At 41.7% G+C, this 20,397-nt stretch overlaps 1 protein-coding gene across 1 annotated transcript in view; it reads left to right on the top strand.

Moving 5' to 3' along the window:
- The first annotated feature begins 2,917 nt into the window (after positions 1 to 2,917).
- Positions 2,918 to 20,397, top strand: part of MAPK8IP1 (mitogen-activated protein kinase 8 interacting protein 1) — a 72,352-nt gene continuing 54,872 nt past the window's right edge. The window contains exon 1 of the mRNA XM_081325211.1: positions 2,918 to 3,017. Coding sequence (XP_081181337.1) covers positions 2,932 to 3,017 — 86 coding nt within the window. The 5' untranslated portion in view covers positions 2,918 to 2,931. The remainder of the gene's footprint in view (positions 3,018 to 20,397) is intronic.

Below are 20,397 nucleotides of genomic sequence, written 5' to 3'. Positions count from 1 at the left end.
ACAAGCACTGGCTCTTCGGCTTTGAAACGGAGATGAGCACCAGCTCTTAGAGTCGGAAACGACTAGCACGCATGTGTGGGGGAACCTTTACCTTTTTAATTACTAGTATCGCTAAGGCTTCCATTTCGTGAATGAATAGATTGTCCAGCAAGGGCAGTCACATGTTCTTAAAATGTCAAATGATTCCAGAAGCCTCAAATGATGAGACCACTGTTACCTTGATATTAAAACCATAAGATTTGTGCATAAGGAAATTGAAAACTGCATTAGCACTTCAGATATCTTTTAGGATTTTCAGAATGGGTTTACCTTGAAATAAAAAAAATCCATTTAGTGTACCTTTTAGATGCTAAGACCATTTGCAGGAGATGTTAGATGAAATGTGTTATATTAACCACTTGCTAATAATAATATTAGCATCTGCCACACAATACCTTGAATTAACTGTTGATGAGAAAGACAAAAAGTCTGCACAGAGAACATTATAATACCTGGAGACAGCGGAAGAGAAGAAAAAGAACTGGAGAAAAATCACAAAATACAAAGACCTGCAAATTGAAGTAGAATGACTCTGACAAAAGAAATCAAAGATAGTGTTAATAATAATAGATACCTTGGATGCAATTCCAAAACATTTGGAGCACCCACATGAACACCATCCGGCATTGACAAAATCACCTTCAGTCAATTGCAAAAAGACAGCCTTACTTGGAACAGCTTACTTCCTATGATGATACCTCTGAGACTATCAAACAACAGCCTCTGCCTATCCCAGGTCCCTGGGAAGGACTCAGTAAGCAGATAAAATGCCAAATCCAGTCTAAATAGCTGACTCCCTGAAAGAACCCAATTAAAGAAATTAGTCAAAAATTATACTTGTTCATTTATTTTTTGAGGCATAGGCAGTAAAGGCAAGATTAGAACTGGCAACAAGGATGGCACTTTTTATAGTTTACAGTTAGTTTTCTGCCAATTTAAGAATGGGTGTCAACAATATCAATTCAGCAATGGAAAAAACCATCAGTTTATCAATCCTTCTTGTCAATTAAAACCATATATAGAATATAAAACTGAGTGGTAGATTCAACTTTCTAATCTGTCCAGATCAGAAAGATCTGGGTGATCTGGGGGTGGACTCCGATTTTGTGCTTAATCTCAGCCTCATGGTGTAATTGAAAGGATGTGGGATAGGGTGGTCAATGTGGGATAGTAGAATGTTATGTGTTGTCTAGATAAGAGGGCTAGGTGGTATATTGGTTAGACTAGACTGGAGAGAGCCAGGTTCAAACCCACCTTCAGTTTAGTAATTTTGGACCAGGCACTCTCTCAGAAGACTGTGGTGAGGAGAAACCTGGAGGAGGAAGCATTTGTATATTGCCTTGAGCTTCTGAAGGAAGTGTGAGATATATATCTAACAAATAACTAGATATTAGAGATGATATCCCCTGTATACTTCTTGCTGCATTTGTGGCATTGCCCTTTTAGTCCCTCAACCACCATACTTCCCATCCTTTGCTGATCTCTACAATCTCTCCCCTGTGCTAATTCTGTAAATTTCATGGAAGCAGAGCTGCGTCCCTTTTTTGGGGGTGGGTGGTGGGTGGTGGGGGGCAGGGATGAGGGATTTCAGTCTGGCTTTTGATTCAAGGTTCATCTCTGCCGTTGGATGGTGATGACTTTATCTTTGGCTTTTATTAGGTTCTTGTTATTAGCATCAGAAGCTTTTATTTATTAAATTTATACACCACCATCTCACTCTGAAAGAGCCTTGGTGGAGCAGTGGGCTAATGCCTCCTTAAGTAACACCAGCTGCCTGCAATTAGTGCAGGTTCGCATCCCACCAGGCTCAAGGTTGACTCAGCCTTCCATCCTTCTGAGGTAGGTAAAATGAGGACCCAGATTGTTGGGAGCAATAAGCTGACTTTGTAATAATGCCGCTTGCCCCCCCCCCCAAAGCCCTAATAAGCAGGCATATACATAGAATGAAGGCTATTGCTAAGCACATTGATTTGTGCTTTAAATTGTAAGCCGCCCTGAGTCTTCGGAGAAGGGCGGGATATAAATGGGATTTAAATAATAATAATAATAATAATAATAATAATAATAATAATAATAATAAATAATAATAAATAATAATAATAATAATAATAATAAATAATAATAATAATAATAATAATAATAATAATAATAATAATAATAATAATAATAATAATAATAAAGTGACTCTGGGCAGCATACAATTAAAACAATTTAATTTTAGGACTCTTGCCCTACCACCATCACTATGATTACTCCTGGGGGGGGTCTCCCCTCGGCTTGCTCGGGTCCTCGCCCCACTTGCACCGCGCAATTCACCCCCACCTGCTTCTCTGCCACTGAGTCTTCCTCTCCTCCTCCTCCGTCCCCCCCCCGGGCATTCAGGCAGGCTCCACAGTAGCCGCTCCTTCACAGGTGCTTCTGCTCCTCTCTCTTCACTCCCCTCCCCCAACCTTGCAGGCCACCCGCTTGACCGAGGTTTGAGGTGGGGATGGGTAACAGTAGCTTTACCTGCTCTTGGCAAGAGGAAGGAGGGAAGTGGGGGGGGGGAGAGAGAGGCGACGGGGGCTGCTGTATTCCAGCCTGGCAGTGGGGGCGACCTCAGTCTGGTTGCAGTTGCTCGTGGTCACCTCTGCCTGCCCCTCTCCGTCCCCCGCCCATTCGGAACTGTTGGCGACCCTCTTCCCTCCCACCCACCCCATTTCTCGCCACCGCGCCAAGCAACCGCCACCACCATCCGCGCCCGCTCCGGTAACAACTAATCGCTGCCTGGGCTGTGAACACTCCCTTCGCCCTGCCCGCCTACCGGCCTGCCAGCCAGCATCAGCAGCCTCCCCTCCGCCTCCCCCCCCCCCAACCACCACCACCACCACCTCGCTTGCATGGAGAGGGAGAATGGCGGAGAGAGAGAAAGGAGCCACGTCCCCGACCGGATCCTCCCCGTTCTTGGGGCTGCACCTCGCCTCGCCCCCCAGTTTCAGGTATTGGAGTTTCCCCCAATTCAGCCACCCCCGGGGGGCTTTGAGAAAGGAGAGGCTGTAGCGGCAGGAAAGGGGAGGGAGGGGAGAGGAAGCAACAGCCTCTACTCTGCCATCCCTTTTCTAACCCGTTTTTCATGATTTACCGCGGTCCTCCCCCCCCTCCCGCTCCCCCGGGCATCCTTTTCCCCTTCCTTCTGTGGGGCTGCGGAGGGAGGGAGACAGAGAGAGAGAGAGAGAGGTTCCCGCCCCATCCCTGTTATCTATTGCCTTGATGTTTATTATAGGGGATGAGATGAATGAGGCTTATTCTCACCCGTGCCCCAGCCCGTAAGATGAAAAGGGAAGGCGTTTTGGAGATTTCCCGCTCGATGCTAGTTCATTCACACCTCCACAGGGCTAGGGAGGCTAGGAGATTTGGGGTCCGGTGAGTCGAATGGGAAGGCCAGTGGGATGTGCAGCTGTCCCTCCCCCTTTGCTTTATCGCCACTCCAGCTTGAGCCTTGCCAGGCGTTGACAAGCAGGTGGATGCCAGCGCCACGTCTCCCCTCTTCCTTCTGAACAGGTGGGGTCCCCGACTGGCCATCACACACGACTCCTGAAGGAAGTGAAAGCAGCCAAGCTGCCTTTGGCAGAGGAGCGATGAGTAATGGGGTGGCAGAAAGAGATAGCAGTCGTGGGTATCCTGTTGTTTTGTGGGGAGAAGAGGAAGAGGAAGACTCCTTCCTTCTTCACCTTCCTCTGAATATGACTGACATTTAAATGGCTCTGCATACACTTGCCTCAATGAACTCGTGAGCACCACCTCTCCTCCCTAGACTGTTTCCATCTCACACTGACTGTTACACACGTATTCCTGAAAATATGCATACAACCGCTTCTTGCACTACTCTGGCCTTCCCTTTGCACACATTTCTCTCCTGCCGTTTGCTACCAGATCTTTCTCACTCTCATAAGCACTAGTCACTTCTTGCCACAGAAAAATATTACAGCTCTTCAGAAAATTCCTCAGTTAAATACTGCTGTCTTCTTCAGGTTTGGAGCAAATGGAAGGCTAGTTAAAAGGAACTACAGTATTCGAGATAATGTAAAATAGGAACATAATGCCTGTGAGAAATTAGCGGTTGCTTCAGCAGAGAATACAAACAGACCTTAAACCATCTATCAAAAATTGCATAGAAGAAGTAACAGCCTGGAAGACATTTATTTCTGAGATTACATGTTGCATTTGGTCAGCACCTCCGTGTTTGCCTCTGTAGCTGTTTGTAACTGTAACTGGTTTTTTTAAAAAATGGATGTCTGCTTTAAACTACTTTATGGATCTGGACGTTGTCTTTATGAGAATGGCTTGTAGATTTTAGATGCATTTCCAGATTGATGTGCACTGGAGAGTGAAATGGTTTCCAGGCTGAAAAGATTGTGAAAGATTAATCATACTGCATGATTTTACAGTATCTTTAACTGGTTACAATAAACAGTGGATCAGATCAAAGAAAAGGGATTCTGTGATTCCAATGATTCCAATAGATTCAGTTATTTAGTCACTGGTTCTGTGGATAACAATAACAGTAATAGTAATAATAGCAGCAGCAATTGAATATTTGTGCTAGAAAATCTCAGAAAATTAACTTGTTCTCAGGATCTCAAGATCCTTTATCTTTTTAAATGACCGAAGGATGCTTAGAAGCTTCATCTAAGAACTTTGCTGTTAAGAACTAGTCATGCATGTTGTGTCGGTATATTTGTTATTTGTGGTTTTAAATAACAGAAGTGCTGAGATCTGAGATAAAAAAGACAGCCCATAACATTATTTAGATTTACTAAGTGGGATAGAAATTTACCAAATGGCAAATTGTTTTGATAATAAACAGAGCAATCTTTACTATCATGTTTCTCTGCTCAGCATATGAGCCACCTTCCTAGATGGACTTAAACTAGTTTCCTACTTCCAAGATTAACCAACCAGAGGAGCACATAAAAACAATAAACATCCTCTATCCAATGTCATCTTACAGCTTTTTTATATAGTATATAACCTGGAAATGCTGGGAATTGCAATAGATCACATTTAAAAGGCACTAGATTTAGGAAATCTCATATTTTATTTATGCTTTTGTTATATTTTTATCTCACCTTTCTTCCAGGAGCTCAAGGTAGTAAATATAGCACCCCTTTGTCTTCCTCCTGTATCTGAAATAATAATACTGTGAGGTAGGTTGGGCTGGTGAATTTTGCTGAGAGAGTGATTGGTCCAAATCATTAAGTGAGCTTCTGTTTTTGAGTGGGGACTTGATCATAGATCCCCATGCTATTCATTATATTGCACTTTTCATCTGATTTTCCTGAAAGGAATTCAAGGGAATGTGAATGTATATACGTATATGTACGTACATGTGTATATAGTATATATACTGTGTATTTCTTCTCAGAATAATCATGTGAAATAGAAACTCTATCTTCTCGGTGATTGAGTGATTTGAATTTAGATATCCTTAGTTCTAATTTGGCAGTCCAATCACAATGCTACAGTTTTTTAAGGCAAGTCTGCTGTTGAACATGGAGATATATTTAATTTATATCCTGTTTTTTAAAAAAGTATATAAGGTTGGACCCAATTACTACTTGGTTAGGAGAATACTAGAACATCACATCAACTGAGAGGTTGAAATAAAATCTTGGAAGAAAACAATCACAATGTACTTCTATATTATTGTCAAGAAACCCATGGACAAGCCTGACTCGAGGGAGTACATCTGTACATGTCCCTGTGTTTCCTTCAGAAACTATAAAGGACACATAGTACTCACCATCCAATTTTCTCTTATAATAATCTTGTAAGATCTAGTGGGCTAAAAAGTGTGATTGGCTCAAAGTCACCTAGGGACTCTGTGGCTAAATAGGAATATGAACCTGGTCTTTCAATCTTTGTTTGCTTTGCCTCATTGTCTCCACTTACAATTAATAGTAAACTTATCCTCCATAAAACATTCTACTTCCCTATTAAAGAGATTCCTACAACTGGTGACCCTGAGCTGTGAAAATTTTTATGTGTGGCTTGAAGAAGTAGTTTTCTTTCAATTGTCCTGAAAATATTGTTGGCCAATTTAACCGTATATATCTGAGTTTTAATATTAACACTCAGTGGTTATTTTTACTTTTATTCTGTCTTTTTATTGTCTTTAAGTAGTAAACTGAAACTATATTCAATTTCAGAAGTTATTTTTGCAGCTCATCAATAATACATTACAAAACAAGTAGAACTAAACTCTTTCTTCTCTTTACTCCATGCTATGCTTTCCAAAACTAAAAATGAAAGTTTCAAACTTTTCTTGCATTTTTTTCATATCTGTGGTATTTGGCCATTCAAAATCTGTATATTATTTAAATGAAGGAATTATATCCTGCAAGTCTGTTTTCCCATCATTTTCAAATTGTCTTTTCTTTTTAGGTGCCATCCAATCAGCTGTGTTATCTTGTGTTATATTTCTCTCTGATTGTTCTGATCCTCTATCCCAGGGGTGTCAAACTCAATTTCATTGAGGGCCGCATCAGCATTGCGGTTGCCCTCAGGGGGCTGGGTGGGTATGGCCAGGGTGGGCGTGGCCTACTGGGTGGGCGTGGCTAGAGTGCATATGGCTTACTGGGTGGGCATGGCCAGCTCTACATTGTTCGCATCAAGGGTGCCTATGGGGGCCTGGGCAGGAGTGGGACAGATCTGAGGGTCTCTGGCAGAAGGAGGGTCTCTGGGCCAGGGCCAAGGCAGTGGGGGCCGTTCCCTCACTGTTTCCAGGATGGCTTCGCGGGCCACATGAAACCACTTTGCGGGCCACATCTGGCCCCCGGGCCTTGTGTTTGACATGTCTGCTCTATCCCAATCAGACATTAAACATTTTGGGATCACTGAGCATGTCTGAAATTCATTGAAATATTTGGATTACCCTTTTTAGCCCATTATGGCAAAAAAAATATTTCTAAAACCATTGGTAATATCTTTTGTGTTATTTATGAATAATACCATTTTGACTGTGAAGATTTAGCATTCACTCTGGAACTTTATTAATGTTGTGCATAAGTTGATACTGTCCATACATCTGCAGGTTCTGTTTACCAATACATTTCTCTTCTTATTTTTCTAATTCTGTTTTCAAGCCATTTAAATAATCAGCCATCCTATGTTTTCAGATTTTGCTTAATTATTTGCACACTGTCTACTTAAACAATTCTAGGTGTCTTAAAATGTGTATCTTGAGGCAGCAAGTTCTATAAATAACTGCTGTGTGAGAAGTACATTTTGTTTGTACCAAATTTCCCTTCCATACATTTCATTAGATGATTTGTTTTCTTACAATATAAGGGAAAAGGGAATTTCCATATTATGCATTGTTTTATAAACCACAGTCTTGCTCAATCATCTTGCTTTAAGGCAACAAGAATCACATTTTTTTAGTAATAAATGTCACGGTCTGAATGTGAGACTATATAATATTTCCTTAAACAGAAGCAGACTCACATTCGGAGTTTAACTTGACATTGTTTTAAACTTGTCCTTAATGTGACCATAAAGTTTGCATTAGTAGGACATACTCTAGTGCTTCCAAATCCTCTCCCAAATTAACTGCTTATTGGGATGACATTAAAAGCAAGGAGAATAAAATGTGTTTTTTCATTCTCTGTATATGGCCTTGTAATTTGTAACCTTTCTCTTTATGCAATGACTAATTAAATTCTTCAAGACAATTTGCAAAAATAGGGGTCTAAGCATCAGTATTCCCAAAGGTTGGCTTTAATCTTCCCATCCCCATATATTTAACATTTGAAAGATAGAGCTGATCTATTATTATGAACTACTGCTAATATGCTACATTAGGCTGTACCAAGCTGGCATGTGCCCAAATATCTTGGCATCACATCACCCAGAATTCCCAGTCTGCCATTAACATTGGTGGCTGAAAACTCTGGAAGCTGTAATCCCAATTTTTGGAGGCACCACACTGGAGGAAATCTGTGTAATTCGTGAATCTTGCCAATTATCTTGGTTGCCCTATGATTTTTCAAGTCAAATTTAGCATAATATTTATATTTGATACACTATTGTCAGCTCAATAATCTTCTCTTTGTGCAACGGGTTCCCACATGCTAAAGGGATATAAATCTCTCTCTGTGTGTGATGTGCTTATCTTGCATTCCTATTATTCTGTTTAGAAGGCCAATATGATTCCCTTAGAAAACATTAAGACTATGCTGGCTGCCCAAAACAGTTATTCCCAACCTTGTTGGATTGGAAGGCAATCCAGAATTCCAAATTTTGGAATTTTGAGAGCAAGTACAGGTATTCCTACAAAATGATTTCTATGGTGGGGATGTCCCCATTATGAGCCAGGATATTCACTATTATCCCAGTTACCTTTTGATATTTGTTTTCTGGCCAAGTAGATAGTGCAGTGCCTATCATTTTATTTCCCAGAAATGCGTCAAGTGGCATTCAAAAACATCATTGGAAATGTATTTTATGTTTAAGGCTTGTGTTTTACTCTGAGACATGTGAATTTTCTTTTTTATGTTTTAAATGAAAAGAAGAATTTAAAAAAAGATGAGCAAGGAAGAATAAGGGAGACCTTATTACATTGAAGATACCGGTTCCAAATTCAGACCATAATAAATCCCCATAATTAATCTTGTAATTCAGCAATTTAATATTTATTTGCTTTAAACTGTGCTATGAAATCATAGAAGACATGGGAATTCTTTTTTTTTTATTAAAAAGTTTTAACATACATTTTATCTTTAACAATCCCCCCTCCCCCTCCCACACCCATCCCTCCCTACCCCTCCCCCCCTCCCCCCCCCCCGACTTCCCAGAGCTAAGTACAGGGTATAAAAACAAAAAAAAAACACTCATGAACATCCAAATGCTAGCAACCATAAACTCTAAAATCTATCACTCTCTAGCTCATATAGGATAACTACAAACACTATTACTATTAACTATAAAAAAAGAAAAAAGAAAAGAAAGGAAGACTTATTCAAATGCTAGATGAAACTTTTTAGTCCCATATTTGTTCTGGATATACTCAATCCATTTTCTCCACTCCATAATATAACGTTCTTGCGAGTGATCTTTCAAATAAGCCGAAATCTTTGCCATCTCTGCCAGGCCAGAAACCTTTAAAGTCCATTCTTCTATAGTCGGCAATTCCTCCTTCTTCCAATATTGACCTATTAAGAGTCTTGCTGCCGTAGTTAAATTCAACATCAACTTAGTGTCCACAACCGCAGCATCTGTAATTATACCTAACAAAAAAAATTGCGGGCAAAACTTTATCCTTTGCTTGAAAATCTTCTGCATGTTCCACCAAATTTTTATCCAAAAGGCCTTAACCTTTTTACAAGTCCACCATAAGTGAAAATATGTTGCATCTTCATCGCCACACCTCCAGCACTTGGGCTGATAATTCGGATACATACTTGCAAGCTTTTTAGGATCTAGATGCCATCTATAAAACATTTTATAGAAGTTCTCTCTTAAATTTTGAGCTTGTGTAAATTTTACGTTCCTCACCCAAATCTTTTCCCACGTGTCCATTGTAATAACTTCTTGAATATTTTGGGCCCATTTTATCATACAATCTTTAACAAGTTCTGTTTCTGAGTCAATTTCTATCAATGCAAGATATATCCGTTTGATATGTGCTGGACCCTGCTTTCTAATTTGCTTTATCAGATTTTCATCAGTCATTGTAAAACCAGTTTTCTGATCTTCTTTCCACCTGGCCCGTAGCTGAATATATTGGAACCAAGTTTGAACAATCTTCTCATCTCGCAAGAGACTGTACGGTTTCAGACACCAAACATTTCTTTCCAAACTTAAAATCTCCTTATACGTAGTCACATCATGTTTGAAACCAACATTTATATTTTCTATTACGTGTTTTGGGATTGCCCACAATGGTATCTTACAACCTAACTTATGTCTGTACTTCTTCCAAACTCTCAACAATGCTTGTCTTAAAATATGCGCTTTAAACACATTATCTACCTTTTTATCATACAACAAATATGCATGCCAGCCAAACAACAAGTCATGGCCCTCAAGATTTAATAATCTCTCTTGTGTCAAATTAATCCAATCACTTATTCCTGCTAACGCAGCAGCTTCATAATATAATTTAAGATTGGGCATTTTAAGACCACCTCTTTCACGAGTATCCTGCATAATCTTAAGTTTAACTCGTGGCTTTTTCCCTGCCCAAACAAATTTATTGATACCTCGCTGCCATTCCTCCAGATTAGAATCTTTCTTAAGAACCGGTATCATTTGAAATAAGAATAAAAATTTAGGCAGGACATTCATTTTCACTGCTGCGATTCGCCCCAACAAAGACAATTGCAATTTTTCCCAGCTCTCCATTTCTTTTTGGATTTTTCCCCACAATCTTTCATAGTTATTTTTATATAACTTTGTATTAGAGGGTGACAAAAACACCCCCAAATATTTGACCCTTTTAACAATCTCAAATCCAGTTAGTCCTTCTAAAAGAGCCTTTTGCGATACTGTCATATTTTTGGCCAGAATTTTAGTTTTTTGTGCATTAACTTTAAATCCAGAAACCTTCCCATATTGCATTATTATCTCCATCAGGTCCACAACAGAGTTCTCTGGCTGGGTCACTGTAACAACCAGATCATCTGCAAACGCTCTCAATCTATAATCCTGATCTCTAATTTGTATCCCCTTAATTCTTTCCGAACTCCGTATTTTTACCAATAATATCTCCAATGTTAACACAAATAACAAAGGCGATAACGGACACCCTTGCCTTGTGCCCTTCTCAATATTACAAGCTTCAGTCAAACTATTGTTAACTATTATTCGGGCAGTTTGTTTTTGATATAATGCCCTAATTGGTTGCAAAAATTTATCCCCAAAATTCATTTTATCTAAAACTTTCATCAAAAATTGCCAATTCAATTGATCAAAAGCTTTTTCCGCATCTAAAAAAATTAGCGCCGCAGGGATCTGGTTGTTCCTTTCCAAAAACTCTAACACATCAACTATATGCCTCACATTATTTTTCATTTGCCTACCACTGATAAACCCAGTTTGATCCCCATGAATCACCTGTTGCAGAACCCTCATCAGTCTATTAGCCAACACCTTGGCAAATATCTTATAATCTGTATTTAAAAGTGATATCGGTCTATAATTTTTTACTTGAGTAGCATCTTGATCTTCCTTCGGTATCGAAGAAGACATGGGAATTTTTTTAAACCTCTGCAGAGGGTTTTTTTAATAATCATTATCACATGTGGCTGATAGCTTTTTGTATTCTCACTTGTAGTTCTAAAGCTGCTACAAAGTTCTTTGCAGATGAAATTAAAGCAGAGGAAAGAATCTTGCAAGGTCCGCAGTTAAAGCTGTCATTAAAAATACAAATTAGAAAGCAGAAACTTACTCACAAAACTAGTTAATTCAGAACAGCAATGCTCAGCCATTCCCATGATAGTCTTTGCCTGGCCCCAAATCACTCTCCTGGATACACATTTGTCTCCTGGGTTCCTTGAACGTTAATAAAAAGAACAGCATCTAGAAATGCAAGAAACAATATCGTAGTCAGATTACCAAAATCAGACAAGAAAGGCATAACAAACCAGATGTAATAGATTTTCCTGGAATTATTAGGTGTCACTTGGTTTAGTATTGGCTCTGTGCAATTGTAAATCCAGCTCATATACAGGTAGTCCTCAATTTACAACAGTTTGTTTAATGATTGTTCAAAGTTACAACAGCACTGAAAAAAGTGACATGACCGTTTTTCACACTTATGACCATTGCAGCCTCCCCATGATCACGTGACCAAAATTCAGGTACCTGGCAACTAATTCATATTTATGATGGTTGTTGTGTCCTGGGGTCTTGTGATCACTTTTTGTAACCCTCTAAAAAACAAAGTCAATGGGGAAGCCAGATTCACTTAACAACCATGTTTACTAACTTAACAACTGCAGGTATTCACTTAACAGCTGTGGCAAGAAAAGCCATAAAATGGCGTAAAACTCACTTAACAAATGTCTCATTTAGCAACATAAATTTTGGGCTCAATGTGGTAAGTTGAGGACTACCTGTATAATACTGAGCCTGCAGCCAGTGATGTCCATTTTATAGCAGTGATGAAAAGTAGTTGACTGATGTCACAAACTAGGACATTTGAATACTGAAGATTAAAAAGACAAAGGTGAAAATGTAAGATCTGGGTATAATGTGAGCTATAAACCTCAGATCATAGTGTTCTTGCCTCATGATGCTTTGATTGGAAATAACTATTTGTTGTGTCAGTAGTTAAAGGGGAGTGGTTTTCCTTAGGCGGGAAAACCTGGTACTGGGATTGGATGCTGTATTCTCGGCGGGAGATTCCTGGCCGGGGATTGGTTATTGTTTAAGTTGTCTTGGCATATAAATATGGGGTTTAACGGCCACCGAGCTAGTTGACTATTGTGCATTCAATAAACGTTCTTGTGGTAAACCTCGCTGTCAACGCTCGTCATTCCGAACATAAGTGGCGACGAAGGTGGGATACGACGACGGAACAGTGAAGGAGCGGCGGGAAGCCAGCAGCGCGTGAAGCGGGAAATTTGAATCACAGTCAACCCAAGCAGATCGCCGCAACAACAACGAACAAAATGGCACAGGTCGGATCCCTGAAGGAGTTCGACCCGAACTACCCCGAAGATTGGGAAGAGTATGTGGGCCAAGTCGAGGGGTTTATGCTAGTAAACGGCATAACTGACGACCGGAAGAAAGCGGCTGCCCTTCTAACCATTAGTGGCACACCGGTTTACCGGGTCGCCGTTGGTCTGTGCCAACCGATGCCAGTCTCCAGCGTGTCTTACGCCGACCTGCTGGCCAAGCTAAAGGTCCATTTTACCCCGAAGAGGTCGGAATTATATTGGAGAAGGATATTCGAAAAACGGAATCAAAGACCCGGCGAGTCGATAACAAAGTTCGTGGCTGCAGTCAGAGAAGCGGCCCTGCATTGCAAATATGACAATCTTGAAATTCGAATCCGCGACAGAGTGGTTTTGGGGCTGCGAGACGAACATTTACAAAACAGGATAATCGCAAAGCCCACTGGAAACCTACAAGAAGTCTTAGACGAACTACTCACGTACGAGTCAACAGGAAGACGAGACCCCCCCCCACAACAGCATGGGCTCCTCAGCAGAAATTAACTTAGAGAGCCATGTGGACAGTGGGGAGGTGGACTACCAGTGGGAAGCCGACATTGACGAAATCGCCCGAAGGTTCGGGAAGATGGCGGCGAGACCCCCACGCACAGATAGTTCCGACCACAGAAGAAGACAGCAACCTCCTTTACAACAAAGATCCCTGAGGGACAGCCAGACCAGACCACGCGACCCAGAAGCAAGATGCGGGAGCTGTGGTGGCAACCACCCCCGAGCAACCTGCCGATTCCGCACCCCTAAATGCAGGATGTGCGGAAAAACGGGCCACATCCAGGCTATTTGCCGTAGCCGACCGCGCGACAACCGTCTCCACGAAATCGACGCATGGCCCGAAGGTAAGGTAACCCCCAATTGTAGTGGCAGAGAGACCCCCAAACCTAAGGCACGCACTTCCCACCGCGGGGAGGGGGTGGGAGTCAACCTTGTAGGGAACCCCAGGATCAACCATATACTGAGGCCAAAATTAAAAATAGAAGTCCAACTGCAGGGCATTCCCTGCAAGATGGAAGTAGACTCGGGGGCCTCAGTATCAATAATATTGAACGATACCCTAAAATACTTAGAAAACAAAAGTGGCCGTAGAATCCCCCTAAAACCGACCCGAATTCAGTTAGCAGATTTCCAAAAAACCCCTATAAAAATAAAAGGCAAGGCCACAGTCAGTGTTAAGTACAAAGGGTTCAGAGGCCCTTTAGATCTTTTGGTCACCGAAGGCCAGAGAACCAGTTTAGTAGGCCTCAATTGGTTCTCGGCCCTCGGAATCTGGGTAGGGGGAATTAATACTATACACAGTAAGACCCTCAAATCTGTCTGCGATGATTTCGCAGACGTATTTGATGGGTCGTTAGGTAGATACAGCCCCCCCCCATTAATTTTAATTTAGATCCAGCAGTTAAGCCCATCAGGCTTAAGGCCCGGAGGGTGCCTTTCGCCCTTAAAAAAAAATTGAGGCCGAACTAGATAAGCTAGTAGGCCAGGGCGTGCTGGAACCTGTAGAAGGAGGCCTATGGGAGACACCAATCGTCACACCCCTTAAACCAAACGGGGATGTGAGGATTTGTGCCGACTATAAGGCTACTCTAAATTTAGCAATGAAAAAACATGCTTACCCGGTTCCGACGGTGAAGCAGGTCCTCGCGACGATCCAGGACGGCGCCATCTTTGCCAAGCTTGACTTGCCGCAGGCGTATTTGCAACTTACTGTGTCTAAGGAAGCCGCCGAGGCTCAAACGACAGTTACCCACAAGGGGGCGTTCCGAGTTCACAGACTTCAATTCGGCATTGCTGCAGCTCCAGGCATCTTCCAAGAGGTGATGGAGAGGACCTTAAAGGGCATACCAGGTGTATGCCCTTACTTCGATGATGTCCTAATCGCTGGAAAAACTGAAGAAATCTTAGCTGACAGGCTGGAACAGGTACTGGGGAAATTTAGAGTTGCAGGGCTTAAGTTAAAAAGGGAAAAATGTTTTATAGGTGTAAAATCCACTGAATTTTTAGGATTCAGAGTGGATGCTCAGGGCATACACCCCACAGAAGGAAAAATTAAAGCAATTAAATTAGCACCAGAACCCAAAAACAAGGCGGAATTACAAGCTTTCCTAGGATTAATAAATTTCTATCACACTTTCTTGCCTCATAAAGCAGCTATTGCTGAACCTTTACACAGGCTGTTAGACAGAAAGACCCCTTGGCAGTGGCAAGAAAAGCACAAAATCAGCTTCCAAACTTTGAAGGACATATTGTCTAGCCAGTCCACGGTTACTCACTTTATTGAAAACAAGCCAATCTATTTAGCATGTGACGCCTCACCCTATGGAGTGGGGGCAGTCATAAGCCACATGGATGACCAGGGACAACAGAGGCCAATCGCATACTATTCCAGAACCCTAACTAAAGCTGAACGGAATTATGCACAAATTGACAGAGAAGCATTAGCCATAGTGGCTGGTGTTAAAAAGTTCCATGATTACCTTTATGGTAGGGACTTCACGATATACACGGACCATAAACCCCTGCTAGGCTTGTTCACCACAGACAAACAGACACCCCAAATCATGTCCCCTAGGATGCTAAGATGGTCTATTTTCCTATCAGCATACACATTCTCCATTAAACATAGGCCTGGGAAGGAGATGGGTCATGCTGATGCCCTCAGCAGATTACCTCTAGCTAATACTGGGCCTGACCCAGCACCTGTGGGGCAAATCCTGTCATTACATGAAATTCCTGAATGCCCATTGACAGCTAAAGACATTGCAGCAGCCACTAATAAAGACCACATCCTTAGCAGAATTGCAGCGTGGGTACAAGGTGGTTGGCCTAATAAAAATCCTGACCCCAATTTCACGCCTTCAGGAGGAAGGACGAATTGTCATCACACCAGGGATGCATCTTGTGGGGAAATAGGGTTGTTATTCCAGAAGGTCATAGGAACGCAGTCATTGAGGAACTGCATGAAGGGCACCCTGGGATTGTTTGTATGAAAGCTCTGGCTAGGAGTCATTTGTGGTGGCCTGGGTTAGACACGGCAATTGAGGAAAGTATAGCTGGGTGTTATCAGTGTCAGCGGTCTAGGCCTGAACAATCACACAAACCGGTACACAAGTGGGAGGTGGCTAGAAACCCATGGTCCCGCATTCATATTGATTTCGCAGGTCCCTTCCAGGGTCTTACATTCCTGGTTGTTGTGGATAGTTACTCCCGGTGGTTGGAGGTCGTGCCTGTCAAGTCCATGACTTCCGCCAAAACTATACAGGTTTTGAGGGGACTCTTTGCCACCCATGGGTTACCTGACGTGATTGTTTCTGACAATGGGCCCCAATTCACGTCTAATGAATTTCAGGATTTCCTCAAGGCCAATTGGATTAGGCATGCGACGTCGGCACCCTTCCACCCCTCCTCCAACGGATTGGCTGAACGAAACGTCAGAACAACAAAAGACACATTGAAAAGAATCATCCACGGCAATTGGCACCAGAGACTTGCTCAGTTCCTGTTGGCCCAACATACAACACCCTGCACGGCTACAGGAAAAAGCCCAGCTGAAATGAGGTGGGGCAGACGTTTAACCACCAAATTAGACAGACTACACCCCGACAGACTACCTGTGGAACCGGAACTGGACAGTCCGACCAGGTCTCTCAATATTGGAGACTTAGTATGGGCCAGGAACTATGGACAGGGGGATAAATGGTCACAAGGGGTAGTTATTGACAAAACTGGGCCATTATCATACTTTATAGAGGGGGAAGGGGATCGGCTGATTAGGAGACACATCGATCAGTTAAGGAAAAGGTCTCCTGAAATTGTGCAGGCCAATAATGATAGGAATGTTACAACTCACAACAATATGAACAGACTAGACCAGTCAAGAGCTGCACCAGGTGGGGAGGGGGTAGGAATACAAACCGGTGAGGTGGAATTATCCCCTCAGAGTAGCATTACATCAATGGCCGGGCCACTCATAGTAACCCAACAACCCACAAGTGCTGCGGCAATAGATACACCAGTACAAACAGCTGGGCCCGAAGGGGAAACAAACAACAAAACTGATAGCACATCTGCTGAAAGCTCAACTGGCAGATACCCAGCCAGGGTTCATAAGCCTCCTAGTTACTTGAAGGACTATGTCAAATAATAACATTTATCTGGGGGGGAAGGGGTGTTGTGTCAGTAGTTAAAGGGGAGTGGTTTTCCTTAGGCGGGAAAACCTGGTACTGGGATTGGATGCTGTATTCTCGGCGGGAGATTCCTGGCCGGGGATTGGTTATTGTTTAAGTTGTCTTGGCATATAAATATGGGGTTTAACGGCCACCGAGCTAGTTGACTATTGTGCATTCAATAAACGTTCTTGTGGTAAACCTCGCTGTCAACGCTCGTCATTCCGAACATAACACTATTGCCTGTTCTTTTTCAGTGAAAATGTTATGACATTTGTTATATTCCTGTACTCTATGATGGTCCCCACTCCAAGTTGTTGTACAGGAAAAAAAAGCTAAACTGCAGGGGTTCAAAGGGATTAAAATAAAGTAACGCATAAAATGAAGGGACGCGGTGGCTCAGTGGGTTAGGACGCTGAGCTTGTCGATCAGAAGGTCGGCAGTTTGGCAGGTCGAATCCCAAGTGCCGCATAACAGAGTGAGCGCCTGTTACTCGTCCCAGCTTCTGCCAACCTAGCAGTTCGAAAGCACGTAAAAATGCAAGTAGAAAAATAGGGACCACTACGGTGGGAAGGTAACAGCGTTCCGCGCGCCTTTGGCGTCTAGTCATGCCGGCCACATGACCACGGAGACGTCCTCGGACAAGCGCTGGCTCTTCGGCTTTGAAACAGAGATGAGCACTGGCCCCTAGAGTCAGAAACGACTAGCACGCATGTGCGGGGGAACCTTTACCTTTACCTTTTAACGCATAAAATAAGAAATAAAATATAAAATAAAATGCCAAATAACAGCAGAACTTTTCATTTTCTGCCATTAAACACTTTTCCCTGGCTGATTTTGGAATGGATAATGCAAAAGAAGATTTTGGATACTCGGTTATACTGTACCTCCTTTTCCTGAAGAAAGAAATGCTTCTGTAGCATGCTGTGGCACAGAATATGGCAATCATAAAATCTTCAGTCTTTCCTTTACATCGCTTTGTTACAGTGATGCTGATGTGTATAGCTCAAGCCAGTCTCCTAATATGTTCTTCATGCTTCTGCCTGAAATTCTGAAAACAAATTGTAGATATTTTTCTCCTTTCTCTCTCTCTCATTTCAATATACGGTACCCATTTTTCCCCCAATACAGATATAAAGGAAGAAAAATAAGAACATATATATACTGTGTGTATATGTGTGTGTGTACACACATTCACGTATTTCAGTATTGGTGCAATTCCAAAGTCATGCAGATGGATTAAGAAAAAGGGATTAAAACTTATTTAAGGAGGTTTTAATATAGCAATATTAAGGCCAGAGAGCAATTATTTTTCCTAAGTTTTTCAGTTTGCTTTTCTTATCAGGAACGCAAGGTGACAGCTGGAAATGAGAAATGAATAGAGTAAGTTCAGTGCAGGGGGACAAAATTCTCAGAAAACAGGTTAGGCTAATGAAGTCAGGTTAAATCTTAAGTACCTATTTTCCCCACAAAAAATATTATTGTACTCAGTTCAGAAGATTCAGTCAGCTAGAGCTCAGATTTTAATTCAGGCATTTGAGCTAAATAAGCATCTTCTTAATTTAATGACGAATTTGTGAAGTATTTTTTAAAAACATTATAAAGAAGGAGAGAGGAATGACTGAAGAAGAAAATGTAACATTTGTCATTTGTCACCCTGGTACTAAGGTTAGCCCTGACTCAGTGCAATATTTCAGACTACAAACATCTGCTGCATGCCGATCTATTGGGACTAAGTCTGTAAAGTAATGAGTTGATTACTCCAACTGGCAGGAGTCCTCTCATTTATTTATTTATTTATTTATTTATTAGTTTTTATAAACCGCCCTTCTCCCGAGGGACTCGGGGCGGTGTACAGAGGAAGGAAGGTATACAGATCGAACAATAAAAATAATAAGAAACACTAATGAACACAAACTGGGACCCCAATTAACGCTATCATGCCAGGCCAGCCTGCTGAAACAGGAAAGTTTTTAAGTCGCGACGGAAGGTACGGAGGTCAGGGGCCATCCGGATTTCTGTTGGTAAGGTGTTCCAGAGGGCTGGCGCACCCACATTGGAAGAACCCACATTGCCTATCTGTTGCACATATAGCATGGGGGGGGTCTCTGCTATAAAAAGGGCCTTGTATCCACTGGAGATTTCTAATAGCTTTTTCCAAACCATTGTGAATCCTCGCGGGAATTAAAGGACCAAGGAAGAGCCAAAGTAAGTTGGTTTTTAGCCAGTAAACATTATAGGCAGGGGTTTGGTTTAGAAACTCCCGACAGTATGGTCAAATGGTTTGAGAATTAGCAGCTAATCTGGCTTGTTTTAAGCAATGACACTTACTGAAGTGATCCCAAATGAACCTCAATCATGTACCCCAAACACCATCAAGGAATGTAAGAAGTACTTGCAACTGATAGATATGGAAATGAAGAAACCCTTTCTACTGTAAAAAAAAACTGTACATACATCAGCAATCTTGCTGAATGTGCAACTGGCAATCTCGGCAAATGCTTTGTCACAATCAATAGCAAGAAGAAAATACTGAGTGTGCATGATCTAGTAGTCTATATTGAAACAACAGGAGCAGTGGGGCAGGCTGCGTGTAAGCAACAGCCTGTGCATGTGAGATAATACTGCAGCTGGGATAACAATATTTCTTTGGCCAGGGGATTATCTCTGATGAGCAGGAGTGTTTTCTAGTCCTAGGTTGTTGCAAGTCCTTCAGGCTAAAACATCCTGCTCTGGCCTTTGTTAGCCTTGGCTTCAGTGTTTCCCTGGTTGAGCTGTATGCATTCTTTTATAATGACGGTATCAAGTAATCAATGGAACACATGTTGAGCAAGGGAGAGAAATGTTTACTGTCTTACAGTAAACTTAGCAAAATCAACTTCTATATAACAGCAGCACCAGAGAGGTTATGTGTTGTGTTGCTTGGGCCTGACATCTGAGCTTGTAAAGTCTATTTGTCCAATGTAATTCAATGTCAGAAGTAATGGCAAAGCAGCCTAGTGGTGATGGATATGTGAAATGATAAAACACATACCTAGGGACAACGATAGTGTTGGGTTATGTGTGCATGCTTTTCTTGCTAATGTAGCTTCATGAAAGGAGAATAACAGTAATCACTGCTCATGAGCTTGACAGCAGAAAGTAGATCAGCGTTTCTTAGTTAGGTTTCTGAATGATCTATACTAAAACATGAGAACAGAACAATAAGTAAACTCAATTTGTAAAAATATTTAGAATTATTGATATTTTATGTTTATTACTTAGTCTCAATATTTTTATATGTAATATTAAGTATTTGAGCACCTAAAACTGAGTTGCTCTTTGTGGATTTTTGATGGCTGATTATTAAGTTTTGTGTTAGACGTTAAAATGTACAGTACATCAGATATAGATTTGTACTGCTTGTGTAAGTTATTCTAGTGCATAGAAGGGGGCTTGCTGGAAGTAATTGGGTCTACTCCAAATCCTATTTGCATCTGCCT

The sequence above is a fragment of the Vipera berus genome, assembly GCF_964194415.1.
Source record: "Vipera berus genome assembly, chromosome: 1".
Lineage (NCBI taxonomy): Eukaryota > Metazoa > Chordata > Lepidosauria > Squamata > Viperidae > Vipera > Vipera berus.
This window is presented reverse-complemented; position numbering and strand designations above follow the sequence as displayed.